General features: G+C 40.9%; 1 protein-coding gene across 2 annotated transcripts; it reads left to right on the forward strand.

Moving 5' to 3' along the window:
- Positions 1-9,031: 9,031 nt before the first annotated feature.
- On the forward strand, positions 9,032-25,137 carry BHLHE41 (basic helix-loop-helix family member e41). Of its 2 annotated transcripts, none has more exons than XM_077469090.1 (5): positions 9,032-9,174; positions 15,005-15,068; positions 16,227-16,334; positions 16,594-16,705; positions 17,593-25,137. In XM_077469090.1, the coding sequence occupies exons 1-5, from the start codon at positions 9,158-9,160 to the stop codon at positions 18,501-18,503; spliced, it is 1,212 nt and encodes a 403-aa protein (XP_077325216.1). In that variant the 5' UTR covers positions 9,032-9,157; the 3' UTR covers positions 18,504-25,137. The 2 variants fall into 2 exon arrangements, with proteins under 2 accessions (XP_077325216.1, XP_077325215.1); XM_077469089.1 differs by lacking the exon at positions 9,032-9,174 and adding an exon at positions 14,694-14,924.
- Positions 25,138-26,116: the final 979 nt, after the last annotated feature.

Raw genomic sequence — 26,116 nt, forward strand, 5'->3', positions numbered from 1 at the left:
TGTTATATATAGTAAGAGTTAGTGTTAAGCCCCGTACACACGAGCGGACTTTTCAACATCCAAAGTCCGTCAGACCGTGTCCGTCAGACTATCCGATCGTGTGTGGGCTGCAACGGACTTTAGCTTCGCAAAAGTCTGACGGACTTTAGAAATGAAGCATGCTTCAAATTTTCCCGACGGAACTCCGCCGGACCCGGTCCCCTTCGAAAAATCCGCTCGTGTGTATGCTACTCCGACGGACTAAAACCGACGCTAGGGCAGCTATTGGCTACTGGCTATGAACTTCCTTATTCGAGTCGGGTCGTACGTCATCACGTTCGAATCCGTCGGAGTTTAGTGTGATCGTGTGTGGCCAAGTCCGTTCGGCCGAAAAGTCTGTCAGAACTCCGTCGGAACTCCGGCGGAACTCCTTTGGAAGTCTGTCGGACATAAGTCCTCTCGTGTGTACGGGGCTTTAGGGTTATAGTGAGGGTTAGTTTTAGAGTTACAGGGAGAATATAATGGGGTTACAGGGAGGATTGGTGCTAGAGTTACTGGAAGTTTTAGTGTTGGGGTTACAGGAAAATAATAGTGTTAATGGGATGGTTAGTGTTATGGTCAATGGTAGGGCTTGATTTAAAGGAAGGGAAATCATGAGGGTTAGTGTCAAGGTTATAGGAAGGGTTAATGATAGAATAACAGGGGAGCGTTAATCACTTGCCGCAGACTGTAAAGCCTGCCATGAGGTCGCATATACCGTACCTGTGTTTGTGCTGAGAGTGCGCTGCACATCGCTCTCCGAGCACAGAGCCAGACCTCTCCGAGCACAGAGCCCGACCTCTCCGAGCACAGAGCCCGACCTCTCCGAGCACAGAGTCTGACCTCTCACCGAGAGTTCCAGATCTTGTACTAACGGTGAGGATCCAGGAGGTCCTGTTCCCAATCACCTGGTTGCTGTGATAGCCTCTGATTGGTTATCACAGTGATCAGTCACTGTTCAATGGGAAAAAAAAGAAGAGTAAAAAATAAAGAAAAATAGCCATATCAGGGTTTTATCTAGGTCAGTCTCAGGCCGCGTACACACGGGCGGACTGTTCGCCCAACTTTGTATGCTGAACAGTGTTTCAGCGGACAGTCCGCTCGTGTGTGGGCTTCAGCGGACAGTTTCAGCGGACAGTCTGACGAACAAAGTTTTTCAGAATTCCCGTAAGACAGTCCGCTGAAACTTGGTTTGAGCGGACAGTCCGCTCGTGTGTAGGCTTGTTCGTCAAACTAAGTTCCGCGCATGCTCAGAAAGGATTTACACGCCGAAGGTTGCATTGCAGTGTATAGGACATCGTTTTTCTAGTCCCGTCGTACGTGCCGTTCACGTCATCGCGCACGCTTTCAGCGGACTGTTCGTTCATCGTGTGTGGTCAAGTCCGCTCATGCAAATTTTGAGCGGACTGTTTGTCGGATTGTTTGACAAACTAAGTTGGGCGAACAGTCCGCCCGTGTGTACGCGGCCTCAGGGTTAGAATTAGGGTCAGAGTCAAAGGTCAGGGTCACAGGTCGTTGTGTGTTTTTTTAGGTAGAATATAAAATGAAAAATGCTCACTATTGTTTCTGGGCCCCACTATGGGTACAAACAACAAATATATGCATGTGTGGTATCACTGCAATTGTCAGGAAGCGGAGAATTTATTTTGGGTTGTTCTTTGGTGGTAGGTTATAGTAATAGCAAGAAATATTCAGCTAAATTAAAAATAAATGTTTTCTTTGACTATTTTGGGCCAGTTTTTCTTTACCATTTACCAACAATTGAAAGGCCCATTTGTCCTGAAAAAAATGTATGTCAAAGTTGCAAAATTGTGTTTTTTTCCCCAACGTTATGAAGGGGTTAATGATAGGGTTACAGGAGGCTTAGTGTGAGGGTAAAGTTGGCCCTACACTTAGAAAATTGCGGATTGTTGCTTGTGAACATTTTCCACCTGGTGTCCTTTGACTGAAAAAATTAAGGAGCTGGGGGGGGGAAATTGTTCCAGGATTCAGGGTAGTTTATCATGGATGGAGGAATGTGTTCAACTTTATTTGTACAGCTGCGAACTGAACTGAAGCATCTATGGGTGTATGGCCAAAATAAGTGTTGGGGCCCATGTAGATGAACTTTTTTTTTGTTTCTCTGTGTTTGAATCGTTTTAATCACAAGTCGTTAGATTTCCATTTCTTTTAATTGCGCAGTACGAATGATGGTTCTGAGGCTGCGTTTGACCTGCTTTGTGCGTCTTTGGACACAGCAGGTTCTATTAAGATCTGTTTGCACTGCAGATAAAACAGGTCAAGTGCAACCCCTGCAGCAGTTTGCTCTGGAATGCCTTCATTAAACTAGCACTACATATAAATGCAAAATGCATCAAGACCCTTCCACACTAGCCTTTAGGGTTTGGGCCACAGAGGGGTTTGACGTAAAGAAGGCCTTAGCGCGGGGCATCCTTCATTCCAATCGGAGCACTGCACCAAAAAAGACCGTTTCCTATCTCACAGCACTGCAATCTAATGTATCATACATACAGCGTACATACAAATATACATTCATACATATACACCATTCAGCCATAATATTATGACCACTGACAGGTAAAGTAAATAACATTGATTATCTTGTTCAAGTGGCACCTGAAAATGGTTGGTGTATAATAGGCAGCAAGTGAACATGTTGTCCTTGAAGTTAGTGTGTTGAAAGCAGAAAAAATGGACAAGCGTAAATATTTGAACGACTTTGACAAGGGCCAAATGGTAAAGGCTAGACAACTGGATCAGAACAATTGCACAACTGCAGCTCTTGTGACATGTTCCCGGTCTGCAGTGGTCAGCACCTTCCAAAAGTGGTACAAGGAAGGAAAACCGGTGACAGGGTCATGGGTGGCCAAGGCACATTGATGCATGTGGGGAGCGAAGGCTGGCCCATGTAGTCCGATCCGATAGAAGTGCTACTGTAGCTCAAATTGCAGAAAAAGTTAGACTCCTTTCACACTGAGCCGACCCGGTCGTCAGCGGTTAAACAGCGCTATTTTTAGCACTGCTTTACCGTCGTTTTAGCAGTGCTATTCGGCCACTAGTGGGGCGGTTTTAACCCCCACTAGCGGCCGAAAAGGGGTTAAATCCTCCCGCAAAACGCAGCTGAAGCGGCGCTTTGCTGGCAATATAGCAGCGCTGCCCCGTTGTTTTCAATGGGCAGGGGCTCTTTAGGAGTGGCGAGTTCACCGCTCCTAATGCGCTCCAAAGAAGCTGCTGGCAGGGTTTTTTCTGACGCCCTGCCAGCACACCTCTTCAATGTGAAAGCCCTCAGGCTTTCACACTGGAGTGAATGGAGCCGCTGTTTCAGGGTGCTTTGCAAGCGCTATTTTTAAAGCTATGGCACCTGAAAAGTGCCTTAGTGTGAAAGGGGTCTAAGTGTTGGTTCTGATATTATTATTATACACGATTTATATAGCGCCAACAGTTTACGCATCGCTTTACAATGTATGGGGGGAACAACAATTACAGTACAATACAAAAGGTACGGGAGGGCCCTGCTCGTAGAGCTTACATTCTAAAGGGAGGGGGTAGTGGTACAAAAGGTAATAGCTGCAGATAATGATTTAATAGAAAGGTGTCAGAGCACACAGTGCATTGCAGTATGTTGTTTATGGGGCTGCATGGACAGGGTGTCTATGCTGACCTGTGTCAAAGGCCAAAAGCACCTACAACTGCTACGTGAGCATCCAAACTGGACCACAGAGTTATGGAGGAAAGTGGCCTGGTCTGATGAATTTGAGAATGGTTTAAGAAACACAACAAGTTTGAGGTGTTGACTTGGCACCCAAAGTTCTGTGGAATGTGCTGGAAAAACAAGTCCGATCGAGACCCAACCGCAACCCATAGGACTTAAAAGATCTACTGCTGATGGCTTGGTGCCAGATACCATGGCATACCTTCAGAAGTCCAGTGTAGTCCATACCTCAATGAGTTATAGTGGGTGATTGTAATGTTATGCCTGATCAGTGTATATGGGCTGCCTCTCAATACAGACAGGGCAGATTTTACAAACACAATAACGGTTTATACAGTATATATTGCATTGCTTTGTGAAAGTATTTCACTCGGCTTGTGCTTTACATAATTCAACCGTGACTTATATATGACTGCAGAGATTACGAGGAGATAACATAATGACTTAATGATCCTTCTGCAAATTTCTACAATCAGTTTACTATAACAGTCTCCTTTTCACACCAGACAATCGCTGATAATCCTCTCCCTCTGCTCCCAGGAACTGACACCTCCAGACTGGTCAAGATCTCAGAGGTGCAAGATGCGGAGGCACACCTATCAGGCAAGCATCCCCACTACAGTGATCCAAAATAGGTGACATTTGCCCCAATCTATAGCTGCCTATTGTAGTAAGACGCATTGGAAGGCTAACAACATGTATAAACAAGGCCAAGGATAAATCCAAGGGAAAAAACCAAACTTACCGGCCAGTCCGCAGACAACCAAGTAAACCTGTCCAACAGGATGCGTTAAAAGCAGGGGTTTAGTCTGCACACATTTGCAAATGCATGTGTAATCAACAGAGCCTCATCACGGCACGCTGGTATTTGTGGTACCTAACACTAACTTATAAGTGTCCCCACAGTGGAGGCACATGCATTCTGGTGGATAGGTGAGAGCAGGTGGAGTGAAGGGGAGCCAACCTTCTTAAAGGTACAGTGGCACACTGAACACCTAGCATATAGCACAATGGCTGCAAAGGCGTCAGTGCGTTGCCTGACCAAAAAAAAAAAATAACATGACAGTGATAGAAAAAAGGCACCACTTGCTCCCATCTATAGCTGGCTATCGCAGTAAGAAGCATTGGAAAGTTAATAACAGGTACAAACAAGGCCAAGGATAAATCCAAGTAAAAAACCAAGCTTAACTTACCAGCCAGCCCACAGACAACCAATCAAACCTGTATAAGCCCTTGTACACATGGTCGGAGAATCCGTCGGAATGTGTCCTATCGGACCGTGTTGTCGGATAATCCGACTGTGTGTGGTATGCATCGAACTGATTCCGTCGGAACTTGTTGGAAATATTTCCCGACCAACTGGGCCGATCGGACATACTCCGATCACGTGTAGAGAATTTTGATCGGACCAAGTGCCATGCATGCTCAGATCAAATTCCTACATCAAAGCTATTGGCTACTAGCCTGAATGTAGTCCCATCGTAACGAAATTACGTCATCACGTTCTGAAAGATCTGATTTTTCGACAACTTTGTCCGACCGTGTGTATGCAACAGTTTCGGACAAGATCCGACGGACAAAATCCGACGGATTTCGTTGTCGAAATCTCCGACCGTGTGTACAGGGGCTTACAGTGTGCGTTAAAAGCAGGGGTTTTGTTTACATGCCCACTACCAATCGAGGAATTAAAGGTACACCCACTACCAGTTAAAATGTTAATGGATTGCCTCCTACCAATTAAGGTGTTCAAAACCTGACCGCTGTCAAAGCATTAGGAATGCCTGTATCAGTTAAAGCATTAAAGGTGCACTCCCAGTTAATGTGTTCCTGCTACAATTTAAAGCATTAAAAGGTACATCCACTACCAGTTAAAGTGTTAAAGATACGCATGCCACCAGTTAAAATGTTAACGGGATTCCCCTCTACAAGTTCAATTGTTAAAGTTACGCTCTTGTCCAGTTAAATCATTTAAGGTGCACCCGCTACCAGATAACATGTTAAAGGTTTTCCCACTACTAATTACAGTGTTAAAGGTATGCCCGCTACCAGTAAAATTGTTAATGGTACCCCCTTTATCAGTTAAATTGTTAAAGGTACACCTACTACCAGTCAAAGTGTTAAAGGGGTGCCTTCTATCAGTTAAAGCATTAAAGTGGAGGGCCACCCTAAAAAACAAAATTACATTAAAATGTTCCTAAAAAATATGAAAAAAAAAACATTTTTTAAACTTACCAGAAATGCCTGTTGCTAGGCAGATCATCCTAATCTACCTCTTCCTACTCCGCATTGATCTTTGGTCTTCTCTCCTTCTCGCATTGTCTTCTGGGGAACTGTGTGTGTCCCAGAACACGGCTCGCGCATGCGCAATGGAAACGGGCAGTGAAGAGCAAGGCTCCACTGCCTGTTTCCCTTAGATAGAATGGCCGTGCCATGACCCGAGAGCCGAGGGACAGGTCGGCTTTGGGCGGCCGACATCACGGCACCCTGGACAGGTAAGTGCGCTTATTAAAAGGTGTACAAGGGCTCAGTCCTTAAGTGGTTAAACACCACAACCTACCTGAGTATTGTTGCTGACCATGTCCTTCCCTTTATGACTACAGTGTACACATCTTCTGATGGCTACTTCCAGCAGGATGATGTACCATGTCACAAAGCTCAAATCATCTCACCACTGTTTTTTTTAACATGACAATGAGGTCACTGTACTCCAATGGTCTCCACAGTCACCAGATCTCAAACCAACAGAGCACCATTGGGATGTGGAGGAACTAGAGTTGCCACCTCATCCCTTTAAACCTGAACACATATTGATTACACAGGTTCTGTGGCTGATTAAGGTGGTAATTAAACTCACTTGGTGCCTTATCTGCACTAAATTCTTCTCAGAACCTGTGTAATTCATATATGTTTGGGTTTAAAGGGATGAGGTGGCAACCCTAGGTAGGGACGGGAGATTGGCATCACGGATGGGCAACTGACAAATCTTCAGCAACTGGGTGATGCTATCATGTCAACATGGACTAAAATCTCTGAGGAATGTTTCCAACACCTTGTTGAATCTATGCCATGAAGAATTAAGGCAGTTCTGAAGGCAAAAGGGGGTCCAACCCGGTACTAGCAAGGTGTACCTAACAAAGTGGCCAGTGAGTGTAGATCGGTCCCTGCTGCAGCCTCTCGCCTCGTAAATTGTTATAAAGTTACAATGTACAATATGACCACTGGGGAAGAGAATACAGAGGAAATTCTTCCTTGAGAAAGCTGATGGCATTATCATCATCTAGGCTTTAGGAAGGATTTTCAATAATAATAATAAAGAAAAATGATAATAAAAAAGAATTTGTCAGACCTGCCAAATTATAGAAATATCTACTAAGATGTTCTAACGCGCACCTATGGCAGGAGAATAGAGTTTTGAAGGTGTGTGGAATGCATTCATCGAGATCTGAGTGGGAAAAAAGGCAATGAGTTTTCCATAAAAAGTGTCGGCATAAGGCTGCTTTCACACTGGGGTGGCGGCAGGGAAAGCGCCCCCATTTTTAGCAATGCTTTACCATCATTTTTGCAGGGGCTTTCGGCCCTTAGCGGGGCACTTTTAACCCCCACTAGCGGCCGAAAAAGGGTTAAAATGACCCGCAAAGCGTCACTGCAGCAGTGCTTCCCATTCATTTCAAGCAGGGGCGCTTTAGGGGCAGTGTATACAGTTCTCCTTCACCACACAAAATATGCTGCTTGCAAGAGTTTCTTTAATGTCCTGCCAGCGCATATGACCCACCCCTTCCTGTCAAGACCACACCTCTTGCTGTTTAAGACCCGCCCTGAAATTTTCGAGTGGGGACACTCGTTCTGAGGGCCAGGGGGCAATGAATTCCTTTAATTTGCATAGATTTCCTCTCACTTCCTGTGTGGCTATGTAGCAGGAATTGAAGGGGAATCTCTGCAATGGGACAGGGATGATAAAAAAATAAACTGACAGGGGCTATAACCCTCCCTTACTCTATCCAAAATGAAAAAAAAAAGTGTTGCCTATAGTTCTACTAAGCAAAAATTTCTGTTACATTTATGGAGGGGAGGAAGAAGATATAACCATGACAATGGTGCATATAGCACAGTAAGGAAGGTTTGTGGTCCAAGATGAGAGGACAGTCAAAATTAGAAGCGGTGACTCCCCTCCCCCAGTTGCGGAATGTCACCCGCCCGCATACGGGGGCACTAGACTTATATGCCTCTTAGCCCAGTCCGCCCCATAAGACTGGTGCTACACTAACAGTGTAGTGCAAGTCGGCGGGGGCTCTTTCCGTGCTGCCCCCCTGCAAAGTGCTGCCCTAGGCCTGGCCCTTGTCGGCCTAGACCAGGATACAGCGTTGTATCTACCGCAGCTAAGCTCAGACAATGCTTTCCTATGGCCCCATTCACACACTGCATTTAGCAACAGTTTTGTTACATGGGGTTAGAAAAAATTAATTTGACTGCGTCCAGGACCGATTTATTGCAGCTATCTGCTGGTAATCGCAGTGTACTATTTAACCTGCGGACAGCAGCAGAAACAAGGAAAGTAAAACAACAGGAAGTACATCAGAAATGGCAAGAATGTTCCAACACAGCTAAACGCATGTAAACGCAGCTAATCGCAATGTACAACTGCAAGTGAACGCTGTGCCAGGATTCTCTGAATTTCAAAATAATAAAACATGCTTTTAACAGCGGCTGAACAGCCGCCCGTGTGAAAGGGGCCTAAGGCTTTACACAAAGATTCAACTTTACACTCCTCTGGGCGAATGAATTGGTGGTGTATTGAAAGTCAGAGGAAGCTGACTCAAGGCACTTCAAGGAAGCCCCGTGTTGTTTATCAGAGCAGGCGTGGGAATGGCGGAGCACGGCCCGCACAGATCAGGTGCTCCGCAGGCCCATGACTGCAGGCAAAGAGGACGTTTTAAACATTTTACACCTCCATAAGAGGACTCATGATACGCCTAGAGTCACACGATGCACACCAGCCTCAAATTTTGTTTGTGCAACAATATCATGTCACTTCCCAGAGGATATCGTGGGATTTTGGGCACAAGGCCTCCTGTTGAGGTCACATTCATAGCTGTCAGGCTTCAGTCATGTGAGGATGTGAACAGCTAAAATCTGATTCTTATATAACACAAACAGCCTTATTCAGCAGGCTTTTCATAGTGCTTCTGGCAGAATCTCCTTACATAATTTTCTGTAAATCTGCCTTTACAGTGGGCAGTACCTGGAACCATGGGCCACAGGAGCTTGCATTTTAGCAGGATAAAATTCATGGCAAACATGGGCATCTAACAGCAGGGCAGGAGATGAACAGTTGACTTGTCTTCAGACTAAATGTTTTCCTTCTGAAAATGCTAGCTGTCTGGCTGTCAAGCAAGGACAGGAACATGCCTAATCTACATTCTTTACAGTATGGACAGGACTGGAAAGTAAGTGGCCAGTGTTAATTTCGTTGACTAAAACCGACTAAAGCATTTTAGTCGACTAACTTAAAGGGGTTGTAAAGGTTTGTGTTTTTTCACCTTAATGCATCCTTAGAGCACCTCTCCCAGGGATTATCTGATGTGGGGAGGAGCCGAGAGAGCCACAGAGGGACCCCAGAAGATGAGGTTTGGGGCCACTCTGTGCAAAACGAGCTGCACAGTGGAGGTAAGTATAATATGTTTGTTATTTAAAATAAAAAAAAAAACTTTAGTGTCACTTTAATACCATTTTAGTTGACTAAAATACGACTAAAACTAAAACAATTGAGATGACTAAAATTCGACTAAAACTAAAATGCCATTTTCGTCAAAAGACTAAAACGGAGCTAAAACTAAAATGCCATTTTAGTCAAAAGACTAAGACTAAAACTAAATTGAAATTTGACGTCAAAATTAACACTGTGGTCTGTAGTGCATATTCAAACCTCAATACCTTAAATTACATATTTGATTTTTCACTCTAATAGTATATAATGAGTTTGAAATTTGTAGAGAAATGCTTAAATAATTAAGTATTATAATTTAACTACAATCATTCGATTTTACATAACTAAAATGATTTTAGTCGACTAAAATGTTATGGAGATTCAGTCGACTAAATACAACTAAAACTAAAACAATTGCAGTAGACTAAAATGGGACTAAAACTAAAATGCCATTTTAGTCCTAAGATTAAACTAAGCCAAAATTAACACTGTAAGTGCCAGCATGAAAGCCAGGCTAATAGGATTCTTAGAAGGAGGTCAGCAAGGTGACCAGTAAGGTTTTGCTAGTAAAGGATTCTATCAAGAAAACTTGCATTGAAGTCATAGCTGGAAGACCAGCACCTAGATAAAGTAAGTGTCATGTAAGTAGTTTAAACTTGGCTTTAGGATACCCTGGAAGACCCCAAATAAGTGGCACTTCGACGTTGCCTCTACACCTTCCTGTGGCCCATCACTGTAAAAGCTTAAAAAAACATCATAGAGGTGCAGAAGATGAGGGAGAGGTCAAGTACTGACTATACAGAGGCTTACATGGTCCTGTGGGGGCAAAGCGATAACTGCATGTGGGCAACTGAGGTCCTTCTATCTAAGGGTCAGTCTTCTAGCAATAAATAAAATACCAATACCTTTTCAATTTAGATTTTTACAAAACACAAATTTCAAAAAGGAATTAGGAATACATTTCTAGACTTTGCAAAATCAAATAAAAAATATAGTGTATATACTGTGTATGTATATATATATATATATATATATATATATATATATATATATATATATACTGTATATACAGGTATATATATACTGTACATTGCTATCAGCCACACACTTTCCTTCCTTCTTTACTGAGTAAGATGACCTCAGGCAAATATATGGTCAAAAAGGTTAATTTGTATAGGAATTCTTTAGTAAAAATTCTGGAAATATGTCTGACTTCCTACAGAGTCAATGAGCTTACAGGTGGCAAAAAAAGTTTAGGGTGGGCCTTCACCAGTGCAACAATGTTTACTGGTAGTAGGCAGGAGGCAAGGCAGCAGGGCAAAAGTCTGCCCATTTGCAAGTTGAGTAAAGTGTTGTCACTCCCTCTTTTAGATATAGAACAGTGGAGGTTAGGATGACACACACACACACACACACATATATATATATATATATATATATATATATATATATATATATATATATATATATATATATATATATATACATATACATAGATAGATAGATAGATAGATAGATAGATAGATAGATAGATAGATAGATAGATATATATACACACACACACATATATATATAGATATATCTATCGATCTATATATATATATATATACACATATATATATCTATAGATAGATAGATAGATAGATAGATAGATAGATAATTCTACATTCTACATTGGCTATTTAAATTAAATCTTATAGATGTGAGTCAACCATGTCATTTGCTATTTGACCGGAGTTGCCCTTTAATGTAAAGTGCCCAGGGTCTCCTGATCTCTCCCTCACATGAAGCCCGAAGACTGTGAAAAAACAGAGTCACCTGACAGACCGCTGATTAGCGACTGCATCTAGCATGTCATGTACATATTTAACTGTTCGTGACCTGCTTAGGCAACAGTGTAAATGGTCCAGTTTTGTTTTCTTTTTCATTCTTTTGGGTTTCAGAGCAAATCGAAGGTGAACCGATATTAAAAAAAGATATTGCTAAAAAAAATAATCTCCATCTCAAGATCTAAAAAAAAAAAAAAAATTTCAAAATTTCTTCAATTTTGTATCAAGAAAAAAAAAATAGTTGCATCCACAGTTAATCATTTCCATTGAAATAACCCGTACTTTGCCAGGATTAGGTAAAGTGTCCGGTTCTTTTCATAGCAGGAATTTCTACTTACCGACCCCTCAAACCCTCTGGCCCAATAAACTGCTGCAGCTCCTCAAAAAGCAGCGTGAAAAGGAATGCAACACTCACAGGAACTTCATAACTTCATGTTGCCCGCATTTCCTTTAGGATTATTTTTGGATAGAGCAGGAAAGGGTTAAAAATGTGTCAGTTGTATATTGCTTTAAAAAGTGGAATATTAATGCTGAAACCCTGTAGTTGTTTTCTGTCTTTCTGTCTCTGTATTTATATATTATTTATATATTATTATCATCTTAAAATTATGGCGGTAGTGTAGCTAAACAGAGTTTAATTTTGGGAATTTGGAGACTGGGCTGGTAGCTTCTGCACACCAAAGGATTTCCATGGTCATCTTGGGTAGAGATAAGGATAAGTGAAACTAGAGTTGAAGCAACATACCGTGATATTCAAGTTCAGATACAAGTTATTCCCGAAGACAGATTGCTTACAAACCCGACACGTTCCAGGGGGTTGTAGATCTACCCACTTCATCGGGGCTCAAAGAAATTACATAATGAAACAATACAGTATATACCGGCTGCACACACCTACAATACTATAATTCGTTTTTACTACTGAGTCCATATACATTATTTCATTGTGTCATTTCTTTCAACCCTGATGAAGGGCTACAGCCCCCGAAACATGTTGGCTTTGTAAACAGTCTGTTTTTGGAATAAACTTGCTCCTGGACTTGAATTTTGCTGTGTTAAATTCTACATTCGCTCAGTTGTTACAGTTGTGTCTGAAGCAGGAGGCAAGGGGAGAATCTACCATATGCTGCGGTGACAACTAAAAAATTAATTTCATTCACCTTGTAGAGATTTCCTCTGACTTCCTGTTGTGTCTCCTGGATAGAAATTAAAGAGAAATCTCACAGATGGGACACAGAACAAAAAAATAGTTTCCTGAAGTATCTATTTGCATCTTTGCAATGTATTAATGCATGTTGCATGTTAATGTGTGTTGTGTTAAGTCAGCTGATTCACAACAAATGGCACTCCAGTGCACCAAGATAACGCAGCTGTGCTGTAGCATGCGTTGCAGTGTATTATGTTAGAAAAAACATTAATGAGTATTTTTTTAAGAACGTTAGGGTGTGTTAGCAGCCCATTAATTTTTAATCAGCTACCTTAACCTATCATTCAAAATGAATGGCACAGCAACACATGTTACAGCACATTGTAGTAAAGTGCAACCGCAGCAGATATGTAATCCAGTCGTAAACATTAGGAAAATATAAAAACTGCCGTTAGCAAATTTGCGTATGTTTTTGTGCTCATCTAATATGTTGGTTTGCTTTATTGAATATACAATCTCACACGACCACATTCAACCAAACGTTCTTTTATCATGTAAATGGAGGCAAAAATGTATATCAGACAAATTTCTTCCACAGCCAGAAACTGCCAATTAAAGTGCCTGGACATGATTGAAAATTAGCGCTAAGCTATCGAAGGTCACCAAGCGTTCGCAGCCTCTTAAGCTCACCATTCAGTTTACAGTTTATCTGTACAGTCTCTGTACAAACTTCTTTATTGCGGCCATACATGTATCAATTTTATTATCCGATAAGTGTGTGAATCGATCAAAGTGATCAAAACTGCATAAGATCGAAAAGCCATAACTTCCTTTCTGATCATCTTAGACCTGATTTAACATCAGCCAGGGCAGAAAAAATATTGATCGCTTTCCTTAGATTTGCATAATTTTATTCAAGAGTGCAATTGCATTTTGACCAAAGCGGATCATGTTGGAAACGGAGATACGATTGATAATTTACATATGTATATTTCGATCGTATCTCAACTATCGATATATGATATGTATATGCATATCGATATATGATATGATAATATGTGTGTGGCATATCAAATAATTTGGGCTGTCAACTGTAGAGTGATTCTTCCTATTGGAAGAGATAGATCGGAAAATAAATGAATCCTTTATCGTATCTCAACTATCGATCAAAATCCACTTGCCAGTGTGTGGCATGTCGATCGACTGGGTTGTCAACTGTAGAGTGATTATTCCTATTGGAAGAGATTGATCGGAAAATAAATCGATAAGTTACCAAAACGTGTATGGCCACCATTAGACCGCTTTCACATTGGGACGCTTTGCAGGTGCTACAGCGCTAAAAATAGTGCCTGTAAAGCGCCCTAAAAGAGCCACTGCTGTGCCTCCAGTGTGAAAGCCTCGAGGTGCGCTGGCAGGACGGTAAAAAAAGTCCTGCTAGCAGCATCTTTGGAGTGATGAAGGGGCAGCGTGGCTATACCGCCGGCATAGCGCTGTTGCAATAGCACTTTGCGGGGATTTTAGCCCTTTCGCGGTTGGTTTATAACCCTTCCTCGCCCACTAGCGGCCCGAATAGTGCCACAAAATTCAGAGTAAAGCGCCGCTAAAAATAGGATTTCAGGATTTATATAGCGCCCACCATTTGCACCGAGCTTTATAACATGAGGGCAGACATTACAGATACAATACAATTCAATACAGGAGGAATCACTTCTCCAATCAATTAGTACCCAATCAAGCAGACCCTTATGCTGTATTTATGCTGATAAATCTAAAGGATATTGTATATTGGCAGGGTGACCAAATTCTGGAAAATCGCTGATTGTTCCTTTTCTTAAATTCTCCTAAATATTTAAATGTAGTTTGAGCATCACTCAATTTCGCAGTCCGCGCCTTGAATTGTATGATTCTCTGCTGATTAAAAAAAAATCCTTGCGGAATATCTGGGAGAATTTGAAAAAAAAAACCCTCACTTTTCAATCCAGTTTGCTTTGGGTATTCATTAACTGATAATTGCCAATTTCAATAAAAATATCATTTATATGCTAGTAACAACATTATTCCCAATGATGGAGTATACACGGTAACATACACGAATGGCATCAGCAGAGTTAATTAAAAGGAAAAAAAATCTCCACTCCCAACCAGCATGTGAGGGTTATTACAACCCGGCGTGACGTGTACAAGCCACAGACAGATAAAGATGACTTGTATTCCCCCAGGAAAATACACCTGTGCTTCCAGCTGCATCCAGTAGGGGGCCCTACCGAGTCACTCCTATGACTTTTTTTGCAGCCATCTTCTGTCTGCAAAGCAGAAGCAGCAGTGTCAGAGACAGAGCGAGGGAGCAGGGGAGAGAGAGCTCCGCTGCCTCTCACAACTGCACAAGTCTGAATGTACCCCTGCTTTAAAGAGAACCCCCCTATAAGACTGGCAGCCTGAGGATTACGGATCTTCAGCCATGGAGGAAGGCATCCACAGCCTGCAGGAAAGGCAGTTGCCCAGGGAATTCTTAGGGTAAGGCTCCAGGACTTGCAGCTCTGCTGAGAAGTGACTTGCAGACACACAGCCTGATATAACCTGTCACTTCATTGCAGAATGGATTACCCTCCCCTGTACCTGTGCAAGCCCAAAAGAGGGATCAAGAGAGACGACACCAAGGTAAGACCCCTTATTTTTGGGAAAGGAGTGGGGGTGCAAATTTTTACAAGCCAGACGGGGACCCGACTAAACTTGTTAGGAATTTTAACGACTCCCATGTTACATAGTTGCTAACATGTTATCATAAACTTATCACTGACACACCTACATAGTTGTCCGTCTTTTTAAATCCTTTCCAGGGACACTTTTTGCTGGGCTGTTTTTTTTTTTGTTTTGTTTTTTGTTTTTTTGGAAGGTTGAGGGTCTCATCAGTGTAAATTCAACTTGCTGGGAATCATACTAGCACCTAGGTAAAATAACACAGTTGTCAATATTTTGACAGTCATTTCCAGGGGCACTTTTATGTAAGCTTGCTATTTAGGGAGGCTGAGGGTCTCCTCTGTCACCCCAGGCAGGGGGCTCTGGAATAAACTTGTTGGGAATCTTAATGGCACCAAGGTAAAAAAAATAAAAATAATTCAACTGTCAATATTTTCGGTAGTCACTTCCAGGGACTGGATAAGCCTGTTAGGTACGATCGTGTGTGGGAGGATCACAAATCGCTATATACCCCCACATTGATTCAAATTGGCTATAGATGCTATTGGATTTCAAAATACTACCTAAAAAAAAAAAAAAGAGTACAGAATGAATCAATATTGTAGGAAAGATCGAGTTTTCTTGGCAAGATTTGAAACCGAGCAACACTTCCAGGGAGTGACATTTTCCTGGAAGCTGTCATTGAAAATTAGGGACAAAAAGCAATATTATGAGATGGTGCAAAAATTGAACATTTGGAAAAGGTGACATTTTCTTGTTCAGATTTGAAACCAATCTAGATCATTTTGGAAGCTGTCACTGGAGAATAAGGACTTTTTTTTTTTTTAGTTACTTGCCTTGGCTTTAAGGTTCTCTCATTTGACTTTATGAATTTATTCCAGAGACCCGTGCATGTTCAAGTTTTGCACCTCGGTGGGTGCATTGTGCAAGTTTTGCAGCTCATCCAGGTGCATAAAAGCATAAAAAAAAGAAAAAACGGCAATCCTAAATGCTTTATTACAGGTGTGCAATGTGTAAGACGTAGAGTCTAGAATAAACTTGCTGTGAATATGTTCATTAAAATTACTCCCCTGCCCCCCCCCCCCTCCTTTTTTTTTTCTTCTACTCGTTCTGTTTCAGGAGACGTACAAGCTTCCTCACCGTCTTATAGAGAAAAAGCGAAGAGACAGGATAAATGAATGTATAGCCCAGCTGAAAGATTTGCTGCCAGAACATCTCAAGCTCACAGTAAGAGCTCTTCTTTTCATTTATAATTAATAGGCCCTAATATTTGACTACCATCCATTGATCTTTTTTTGGCGTGTCACTTAAGGATAAGAAACGATCGCTATTGCTTTTTTTTTTTTCTTGTGCCACGTTGGGTAAAGTGGAAGGTTGCTGGCTGCTCCAGATGGACGCATTAAAAAAAATAAAAAGTATGTTCTTCCTTAAGTCGTGTAAGTTAGTGCTAATACCGGGTCGATTTTTCTCCCCTCTCTGCTCACAGACGTTAGGGCACCTGGAAAAAGCAGTCGTGCTGGAGTTAACTTTGAAACACTTGAAGGGTTTGACGTCTCTGACAGAGCAACAGCACCAGAAAATTATCTCCTTACAGAACGGTGAGTGACCACATGATGATTTTTCTGCTTCTTATTGATTTGACCACAGCCAACATCTCTAAACGTTTGATGAAGATTTTTTACATTTTAATGGCTTTCTAAAAACTTCTCTTAACTTTTTTGTTTGCCAAATCCTGCTTGGGTTTCATATCTGTATTTTGCATTCTGCAATCCGATACTGTCACGCCAGCTAACACGTGAAACGACAGTTAACGCCACCTACCTGATTAATATGGTAATGTGGGGGTGGATGGTGAGATAATCAACTATGTAAATAGCGTCCCCAGTAGCTGTTTTCTGTTGTGCCAGTATAGGATTCTGAAGTACCCAAATGTTCATGCATTGCCAGTCATCATAGGGTGTGGGGGGAACGGTTATCCACTAAATGGGGTCACGAACTTTAGGCAGATTTTAAACATTTCAAAACGTGCTAGGTGGGATCTTGTACAAAGGAACAAGTTTATTCATCATTATTAATGACAGTATGGATTGTTTTTTGCCTGCTTCTAAGATTGACATTTGCCAGAAATATTCAAAAACTTTGCAGGAGTCATTAGAAATTTACAGTTTCCCCTTATATAGGCATATAATTTATGCCTGAAAAGGCTACAAAGATGGCAACAAACCACAGATAGTAAATGTGAGTCTCTAAATGTTGTTTGTTTTGGAGAAACCAAATCCAGCTGGTTATTGCCATGCCATGTTTGTTTGCTAAAGTGTTCTTTTCTCGAGAAATTAGTAAAAAAATTCTATGTGGAAGAAAAGATGGGAGTTAGTTTTAATTGGATTTTGAAGAAATTCTGGTGTCGAGATTTAATACTGTATGAGCAGGTGACGAGCAGATGGCTTGTGTTGACTGTTCTCCTTCTCTGTTTACTGTGAAACAGGCGAGCGTTCCATGAAATCTCCCATCCAATCGGATCTGGATGCCTTTCATTCCGGTTTTCAGACGTGTGCCAAAGAAGTCCTGCAGTACCTGTCACGCTTTGAAAGCTGGACTAGCCGGGATCAGAGGTGTACCCAGCTTCTTAACCACCTACACACGGTGTCCAGTCAAATCTTACCCAGCTCCCAGCTCCTCTCACAGCAGGTGCCCCCTGGCAAGGCTTCTTCTCAGTCCCTGAGCCGAGGGATGCCTAAGGTGGAGAACCAAACAAACTGTGTGCCTGTTATCCAGAGGACTCATAACTTGGAGCTAAGTGAGAATGACACAGACACTGACAGCGGTTATGGAGGTGAAGGGGAAAAGTTGGAGTCGAAATTAGAGGGACAGAACAATGTAGGAGCCAAGAGCCAAGGGGCCAATGGCGTGACCGTGAAACAGGAGCCACTGGATGAGTCTGCACCCAAAAGGTTTAAGCCAGACTGCTCTGGGGCTGGCAGCACAGCTGCTGGGACTGAACCAGCTGTGCGGCCCGACACAAACCTGCTTAATTCTCTCATGGGATTTGGAAGTAACCCTTTCGGTCAGCAGGCCCCTTTCTGTTTACCATTTTACTTCATCTCACCATCTGCAGCTGCTGCCGCGGCAGCCTACATGCCTTTCTTAGACAAAGGCAGCTTAGAGAAGTACCTCTACCCGGCAGCCGCTGCTGCTGCAGCCCCTATCCCTTTTATCTACCCGGGTTTACCCGCCCAGGCGGCTGGTACTTTCCCATGTCTGTCCTCCGTCCTGTCCCCTGAGAAGTTGGCAAGTTGCTCCACTGCCCTTTTCCCTGATCTCCCCTCATCGCCCTTCCAGGCTGGTCCTGCCATGACCGACCTACAAGACCTCCGACCGTCCCCCAAGGAAAATTAAAACAATGATGCAACAACAAAATCATGACCTATATCTATATATTAAGAGCCTCTCATTTTGTAGCAAGTCTCGTTTTTAACCGGATCAACATTAATACTGGTACATTGATGGGTTATGGACACATTTATTTAGCTTACAAAAGTTGCTGGATATGACAGCCGGGAAAAATGGACCTCCACCATGTATAATTAACTTGTTATTGATAGTGGCATCTTTTACAACACACCAGGGTGCATGTTTGAAAATTGGAGCCAAAATCGAGCTGTTGCCCAGAGCGTCTGGATCCAGGGTCTCCTGGGAAAGGTAAAAACCCCAATGCTTGCTATGGACAACAGCTCCACTTTTTACTCCAGCGGATTTGTCAAGAATTAGACCCATGTAAAGAAAAAAACAGGGATAATTTTGTGCTACTAAGCACCTAAAAATCTCATGTGTAACTGAGTTCTAATGTGTAAAAAGGTGCATATCATTTACTTTATATTTTTATATGAAATTTTTTTTTGAGATTTTCAATGCCAAGTGAAAGCTCTGAAAGGTTTAGCCGAACACTATCCCCTTTGAAAGTTTAACTTTAACCAGCAAATTGGGCTCTGGGAAGTGCACATCTGTTCTTTGTGACACAATATTCTCTAAGCGTATCATAGGCATAGGTTGGCTACAAACTGATCCCATTACGGTGCTCTAAAGGTTGTACTTTTATGTTGCCTGTGTGTTATTACACATGCAAAAATAAGTGCGCCTCAACTTTTTAAACAATTTTAAACTTTACCAGACTAAATTATAAAACTGGGAAAAGAAGCAAAGTGCATTTAAATATATCAACCCTATGGACCATAGTATGTAAGTTTAGAGCTTTAGAACAAGAGCTTTGACTGGTTGTAATGGGTACACATGCTTTTCCATGTCAAATCTGGAACAATTCAATTTTTTCATTTGTAAAAATCTAAGAGGTCAATGAATCCCTGGTGGTTAACCCTCTAAAAAATTTAAATTTTTTCCTGCATATATTTTAAAGAAATAAAATATCCTCATGCACGTTTTAGTCGGTTGATCACACCTATTAAAATTACACCTATAAAAAATTGTAAACATACCTGGCCCTTCTTTTGGTAAATTTTAAGGTCTTTCCAAATGCAATTTACCTAAACTTTTTGTTGCAGCTATTTTGTACTGCACTCAATTTAAAAGATAGATATGTAAAAATGATCAATTTTTCAAAATAAAACAACATAATTGTGATCATAAGTTACGTTAAATCCAACAGAAAAGCAAATATACAAAATCATTAATATAATTATATGAATTATATATATATAATAATATATATTCTAAATATTATTAATAATAAAATCGATGGATGAAAGTCCAGCATCAATATTAACATGTTACACACATTTACAAGCCAAAACACCACTGCCAGGAGGCGTCTAGGAGAGGCAATGTGCTTAAAGAGGAACTCCGCTTTCAGATGTATTGACATCCCCAGTACAAATACTAATGATTGGTATTCTTTAATGAAACATTGGATTGAATATTATCTCCCCTGCTGATCATTTGCCACATCTAAACCTTTGGAAATGGCCTAAAGTAGATTAGTTGGAGTCACTATTTAAACCCACTGTCCTGTTGAATTCTTTAAAGTAGAATTTCACAAAGCACTATTTGTTTCTAAAATTGCCATATCTCCTAAAACCATAGTCATAAAATGCTGACAAGTTCCCAAAAGATTGCATCTTTAATAGCTTAAGTTAGTCAATTAAAGGGATCACTTCAACCTCAAAGTATATGTATTTGATACATTGTAATGCATGTGAGCTAATTCCAAGTGGTACTTAAGATATGAAAACCACAGCACCCCTTTAAATTTTTATGGAGCTCTAAAGAGTTGTAGATCTTGTGGTTAACACATTTCACCAAAAATTATGTGATTTTATGTTATTTTCAGTGACCAGCTGCCTATTTTATAGATCTGGTAGCTCAGATGTGCTATGTGTATGCCAAATTTCACAAAACCCACCTGGGCTTCTTTGCTGTCCGTTAGGGTTCACTGAGCTGCTGTCAGTCATTCTGACCTGTAGAGACTCTGAAATTGTCATGGCATCATATAGTCGCTAACTTGCGCATTATCTGGAGCCAGAAAAACCGAAAAGAATGTATTACATAACTACGTTTAGAGATTTTAACAGTCCTTTTGTTGCAGTCCATATGCAATTACTGAAAGCGGAGCCTGTTAAAGTGGCATGCCAGCTTCGTGTCATTAAGCAGGATTTTCCTTCATCGTTTACAATAGGCCATCCAAGCTGCCTGCTCCTAATAGCTAATTATTTCAGGTGCTGTTGCCATAAGTGGTTATATAACGAGTTATAATTACGCCTTGTTTGGCCGAGAGAATATTGTGTTCCAAGCCTTCCATTCACCCAAAATTAGTTCAGCTGACAGTATTATATAACACTCTTCTTACGTAGGTGTTTAATTGGGCTAAACAAACCTCGCCTCATGACCAAATCAAGTTAGTTTGCACACTGTCTGCACAGTCTCGGTTGCACATCCACAGTCAATATTATTCTACAACCCCCATGTGTCCATCTCTACTCAGTTTTAATGTTGGTCCTGTGTTTATGGCTATTTAAAAGAAAAACTTTATTTTTATTTTTTTTTGCTGTAAAAAAAGCCGAAATTGTGTTATAAAAAAAAGTCTAGAAAAAAAAGTCTCCTCTCCATGTCGGAGCTGTCAAAATGTTTTTTTTCAGCAGGGGACGAAAAACGTAAAAAAAAAAAAATCTTTTCAGTATTTTTTAAATATTTTGGGCTTCAGAGCAGTTTAAATAGCAAGGAAAAAGAAGTAGACTCCAAAACTTTAGTTCTTAGCACTTTAATTTTACCAGTATCTGTTGAATTTTTATGTTCCACTTTGTAGAATTGCACTCGGACCTGAGGTTCTTTATCTTTCTCTACTCGAATACTTGAAAGCAAAATTGAATTTGATAATATCGGTGTATTTGTGGATGAAATGGTAGCACTTTAAGGCTTGACTGGTGGCGAGTGAAGTTTTTTTTTTTGTTTTTTTTAAGTGTCTCTTTAACTTTAAAGTGCACCTGTCACAGAATGCGGTTGTTTCATGGGCTTGAGCAGTATTTAGAAAAATGCAGCCTATCTGGTCATTTGGAAATAGTGCCATGAAGACATCTCCTCATGCTTTCATCCCAACCATAGATCCTAGAGAGCAGATAGACTGCTTATTGGTTGCTTAAATAACTCCTCCCACACAACGGACTCCTCTGACAGGTACATTTAGTTAACTGGTAGTAAAAGTGCATTTTATTCCAATAATAATTGTACTGTTTTATATTTGCTCAAAAACAGTTTGTGCACTGAAGATAATTAATTTATTTGTATTTTTTGTAGTTATTAGTAAGTCAATAAACTGGAAGATGGCTGTTGGTTGATATTAGACAAGTTTTGGCTTTGTAGCTGCTGTGGAAGTACAAGTCTCAGCACGTTGAAGGGGTTATGTTGGGACTTGTGGTTCCTTGGCGAAGCTTGTAGGTCTCTAAAGCTCTTTGGCTTTGGGTGTTATGGCAAGACCCTTATGGTAAGGAGCTTGGATGCAGATTGTACGAAAGTTAAGGGTGGAAAAAAAGTTTGCCAAACTCTTTGAAAAGGGCTTAGTTCTTTACATCTCTCAGTTTCCTTCATTGGATCCCACCTCCTTTTCTTTGTCTTAATTTTTTTAAAGTACATGCCAAATACCAGGATAGTGCAGAGCATTGACCTAATAATATATTTCCCTTTAAATTAAGTTTTGGGTGTGCACTGAACCATTTTTTGAGAAGGTGCCAACTATCCTCCCATAGTACGACTCCAATCCAGCCCCATGGCCCAGATAATCACATGGTGTCATGTGGTTTTACTGTTAATTAATCCCTGCCTACATGTAATAATTGCCACTACTGAACCAAAGAATTGATGGATTGCTTTGAAGAGAACTATGAAGTTTTTTTTGTTTGGTATATGATATGGTACTTTGCTTTCTCAATTTATTTTTGGGAAGGGAAGCTTTTATCAGTTGACTCTGAACTAATTAGAATTATACAGGAGAGCTCTACCTGCACTTAGACATTGTGACCAAATATACCTTAATATTATGGATTGAGGATCTCAACTTTCTGATCCCTTTATGCCCATCTGTATTATTGGATGGAAATTGATGGAGTTAGTTACAACCAAGAATAAATAAGTAAACAATAAATATGATCACCATAAAATAGTTTTAAAGACGACCCTTAGACAGAGCAGCCTGGTCATCTGCCTTTTCCCTATGGTATATGTAGACCAGAGGTCTTTAAAATTCTTACTATGAATTGTTTATGAAGACAATCACAGCTGACACGAATACGCACAATTTATTGGCTAATTTCTATGCCATAATGGGAAACCTCAATCTGAGCAACTTTAAATGCAGGTGGATTAGGTGTACGTGTAGGGGGTTCATTTTCAGTAGGCCACTGGGGCTATATTTGTAGTGTTCTCTGGCCATCATTCACTTATCACTGCTTGTGCTCACCCTACCTACAATATTCATATTTTACAGAATTTGTGGGATGCTTAGCAGACTCTTACTGCTTACTAAATGCCCACTAACCACTTAACCAAAAACAGGAAGATAGTGTATAGTATATGGAAAGTGGTTGAATGAACAGTCAGCAATGACCTTGCCGTGCTTAACCTTTTTACCTTTGTTTGCTCATGAAAGCCAATGAGATTAAAATGAAAACCTCCATGCTGCCTGATTGGGTATTTGAACAGAACTCCATTTAGAGGAAAAATTGCCGCTTTGGTAATTTGTTCCCTAAGACTGCCCACAGAGGCGATCAAACCTATGTGCAATTCATGCTCAAACACCAGGGGGGGGGGTTGGCTTTCTATGAGAAGACTGACTTTCCTGTACATGGGAGTGGTGTGGGAAAAGGAAAGGGCAGAATGGGGGAACTTAACTACTGTCAAAGTTTTTTGTTCAACTTGTTAGACTGACTGTTATTTAAGACAGCAAACACCCGGAAGGGTTATAGGCCTCCCATGGATGTGAGATCCTAATGAACTCTGACTGACCCTATATCTGACAAAAGTCTGCTATAGTCAACAGCTTTGTGCCATCTGTTCAGGAACTATATGATTTTGCACACCAGTAACCTGCTGGGACTTGTAGTTTATTTTTATGTTGTAAATTTGCCATCGCTCATTCCTATCTAGAAAATGTTGAGAATTATTGTTCCACTGTTGCAGCAGAGACGTTTTTGCCCTGTTGCACTAAAAAAAAAATTTAAAATAAATGGTTTTACAGTCTTAGAGTAGATTGAAACCCAATCACTAAAATCTCATATAAACTTTAAATATGCTAATGTAACTTTAAAAGTTGTTTTCAATCTTTTAAAAGCTGCCTATTAATAATAATTAGTGATCCTTCCATAAAGGTCCTTGCTCAGGCACTTCCTGGAATGGGGTGACAACCAAGTTTGTCGCCTTCATCACTTGCACCCCTGGTAGAGATTACAAATGGCCGTGCCAACTCACAGACATGGTCCTGATACTGTGGTCACTATCAGGTATCGGCTCCATTGATGTGCAGCCAATGCTGGAGTAAGTTCATGTAGACAGGAAGTGGCTAGAAGAAGCTGGAGGAGATCACCAACACTGAAAGCAGTATTAAAAAGAAAAACCATGGCTATTGATACACAGTGTTAGTGTCAGGGTTAGGATCTACTTTAACAAGCTGCCAACACTTTACGAATGCTAATAGCGTAGCATAAGATTTGGTTTCCCATTATCTGTTTCACCTGTGATTAGCAAAATGGAACTAAATTGAGTACAGTAGTATACTTATCCCATAGGCCGCCACAAGTCCTTACCAAATTGTGATTTTATTTTCCTCACAGTAGTGAATTGTGACTATTTTTCAATGTTTTTGGAGCAAAGATCCCTTTTTGAATGTGTGCGCACTCTCTGTGTGAAAGCTAAACCTATTTTTGAATTTTTTTGGGGGAGGGTGCAGGTAAAGGACGGTAAGCAGCAGTTTGCCTTTCCCCACAATTTTCTGGGTTCCACATCACACCTTTCTGTCCCGCAGGCGACCAAACAGCGGCTAAAGACGGGGGGAAGCTTTTTTAATCAGACTTCAGAAGACCTCGTCTAGATATTCTTAGTTTGTTTCCAAGGTAGCACTGTGAGTTATCACACTTCAACGTTATATAAGAGGTGAGATACGACAAAGTGATTAAAGGGTAAAGAAATAATCGAGTGTTTCTCTCTTCTTTTTTTTCTTTTGCTGCTGTTTTGCCTCAAACGCTGTGTTTAAACAACGTTCTAAAAACCTTTACAAGCCCGTGTTGGGGCTTCTGTGTACATAGTTGTTAAATACATCCAAACCTTTGATGTCGGACAAGCTATTTTTGTAATGGGAGGGAGGAGGGAGTTTAAACAATTGTGTCAAATGTTTCATTTTTTTTTGCATTGAGATATGTCATATGGAGAGAGTCTCTTTGACTGCGGTTGCACTTTTGTTGAAATGCTTTGCTTGGTAGGAAATGTTTGCTGTCTTAAATTATTAAAATATAAATAAAATGCCTTCTCAGAGAAACTGTGTATATGAAGTATTTTAGTACTGAACAGAGATGGTACAACATTCCTTCCTTTTTTTTTTTTCTTCCTTTCCTCCCTCCCTTTTTCCTATCTCCCTTCCTTCCCACTTTCCTTCCCTCCATCTCTTCCTTTCCCTCTCCTTCCCTCTCTTTTCTTACTTTCCATTTTCTTCTTTCTCTTCCTTTCCTTCATGTGTCCCTCTCTACATTTTTCCTTTACTTCCATTTCCCCTTCTTCTCCACTTCATCCCTTTCCTCTAAATCCTTTTCTTTTAACCTCTGTCCTTCTTTTCCTTTTCTCCTCCTTTCTTCTACCTTTCCCTTGCTTTTCTGCCACCCTTTTTCCTTCCTTCTTCCCTACTTCCTCCAATCTTTCCCATTCCCTCCCTTTCTTTCTTCTTTCCTTGCTTTCTCCCTGCCTCCTTCCATCCTTTCCTTCATTTCTTTCTTCCTCTCAACCTTTATTCTTTCTTCTTTTTGTTCTCATTTTCCTTCATCCTGTCTTTCTTACTACCTTACCTTCCCACCTCCCTTAATTTCAGTCTTATTTCCTTATATTCCTTCCTTTCTTCTTCCCCCTCCTTTCTTTCTTTCTTTCTTTCTTTCTTTCTTTCTTTCTTCACATATTTTCTCATACGTTCCTTTCCATTCTTCTTTCCTTTGCTTCTCTCTTTCCTTTCCTCTTTTCTTTCCTCTTTCCTGTCCTCTTTTCTTTCCTCTTTCCTTTCCTGTCCTCTTTCCTTTCCTCTCCTTTCCCTTTTCCTACCTTTCCTTTCCTCTTTCCTGTCCTCTTTTCTTTCCTCTTTCGTTTGCTCTTTTCTTTCCTATTTCCTGTCCTCTTTCTTTTCCTCTTTTCTTTCCCTTTTTCTGTCCTATTTCCTGTCCTCTTTCCTGTCCTCTTTCCTGTCCTCTTTCCTGTCCTCTTTCCTTTGCTCTTTCCTTTGCTCTTTCCTTTGCTCTTTCCTTTCCTCTTTTCTT

This window comes from Lithobates pipiens, unplaced genomic scaffold (assembly GCF_037356315.1).
Source record: "Lithobates pipiens isolate NorthernLeopardFrog02 unplaced genomic scaffold, aLitPip1_a1.2 Scaffold_8, whole genome shotgun sequence".
Classification (NCBI taxonomy): Eukaryota; Metazoa; Chordata; class Amphibia; order Anura; family Ranidae; genus Lithobates; species Lithobates pipiens.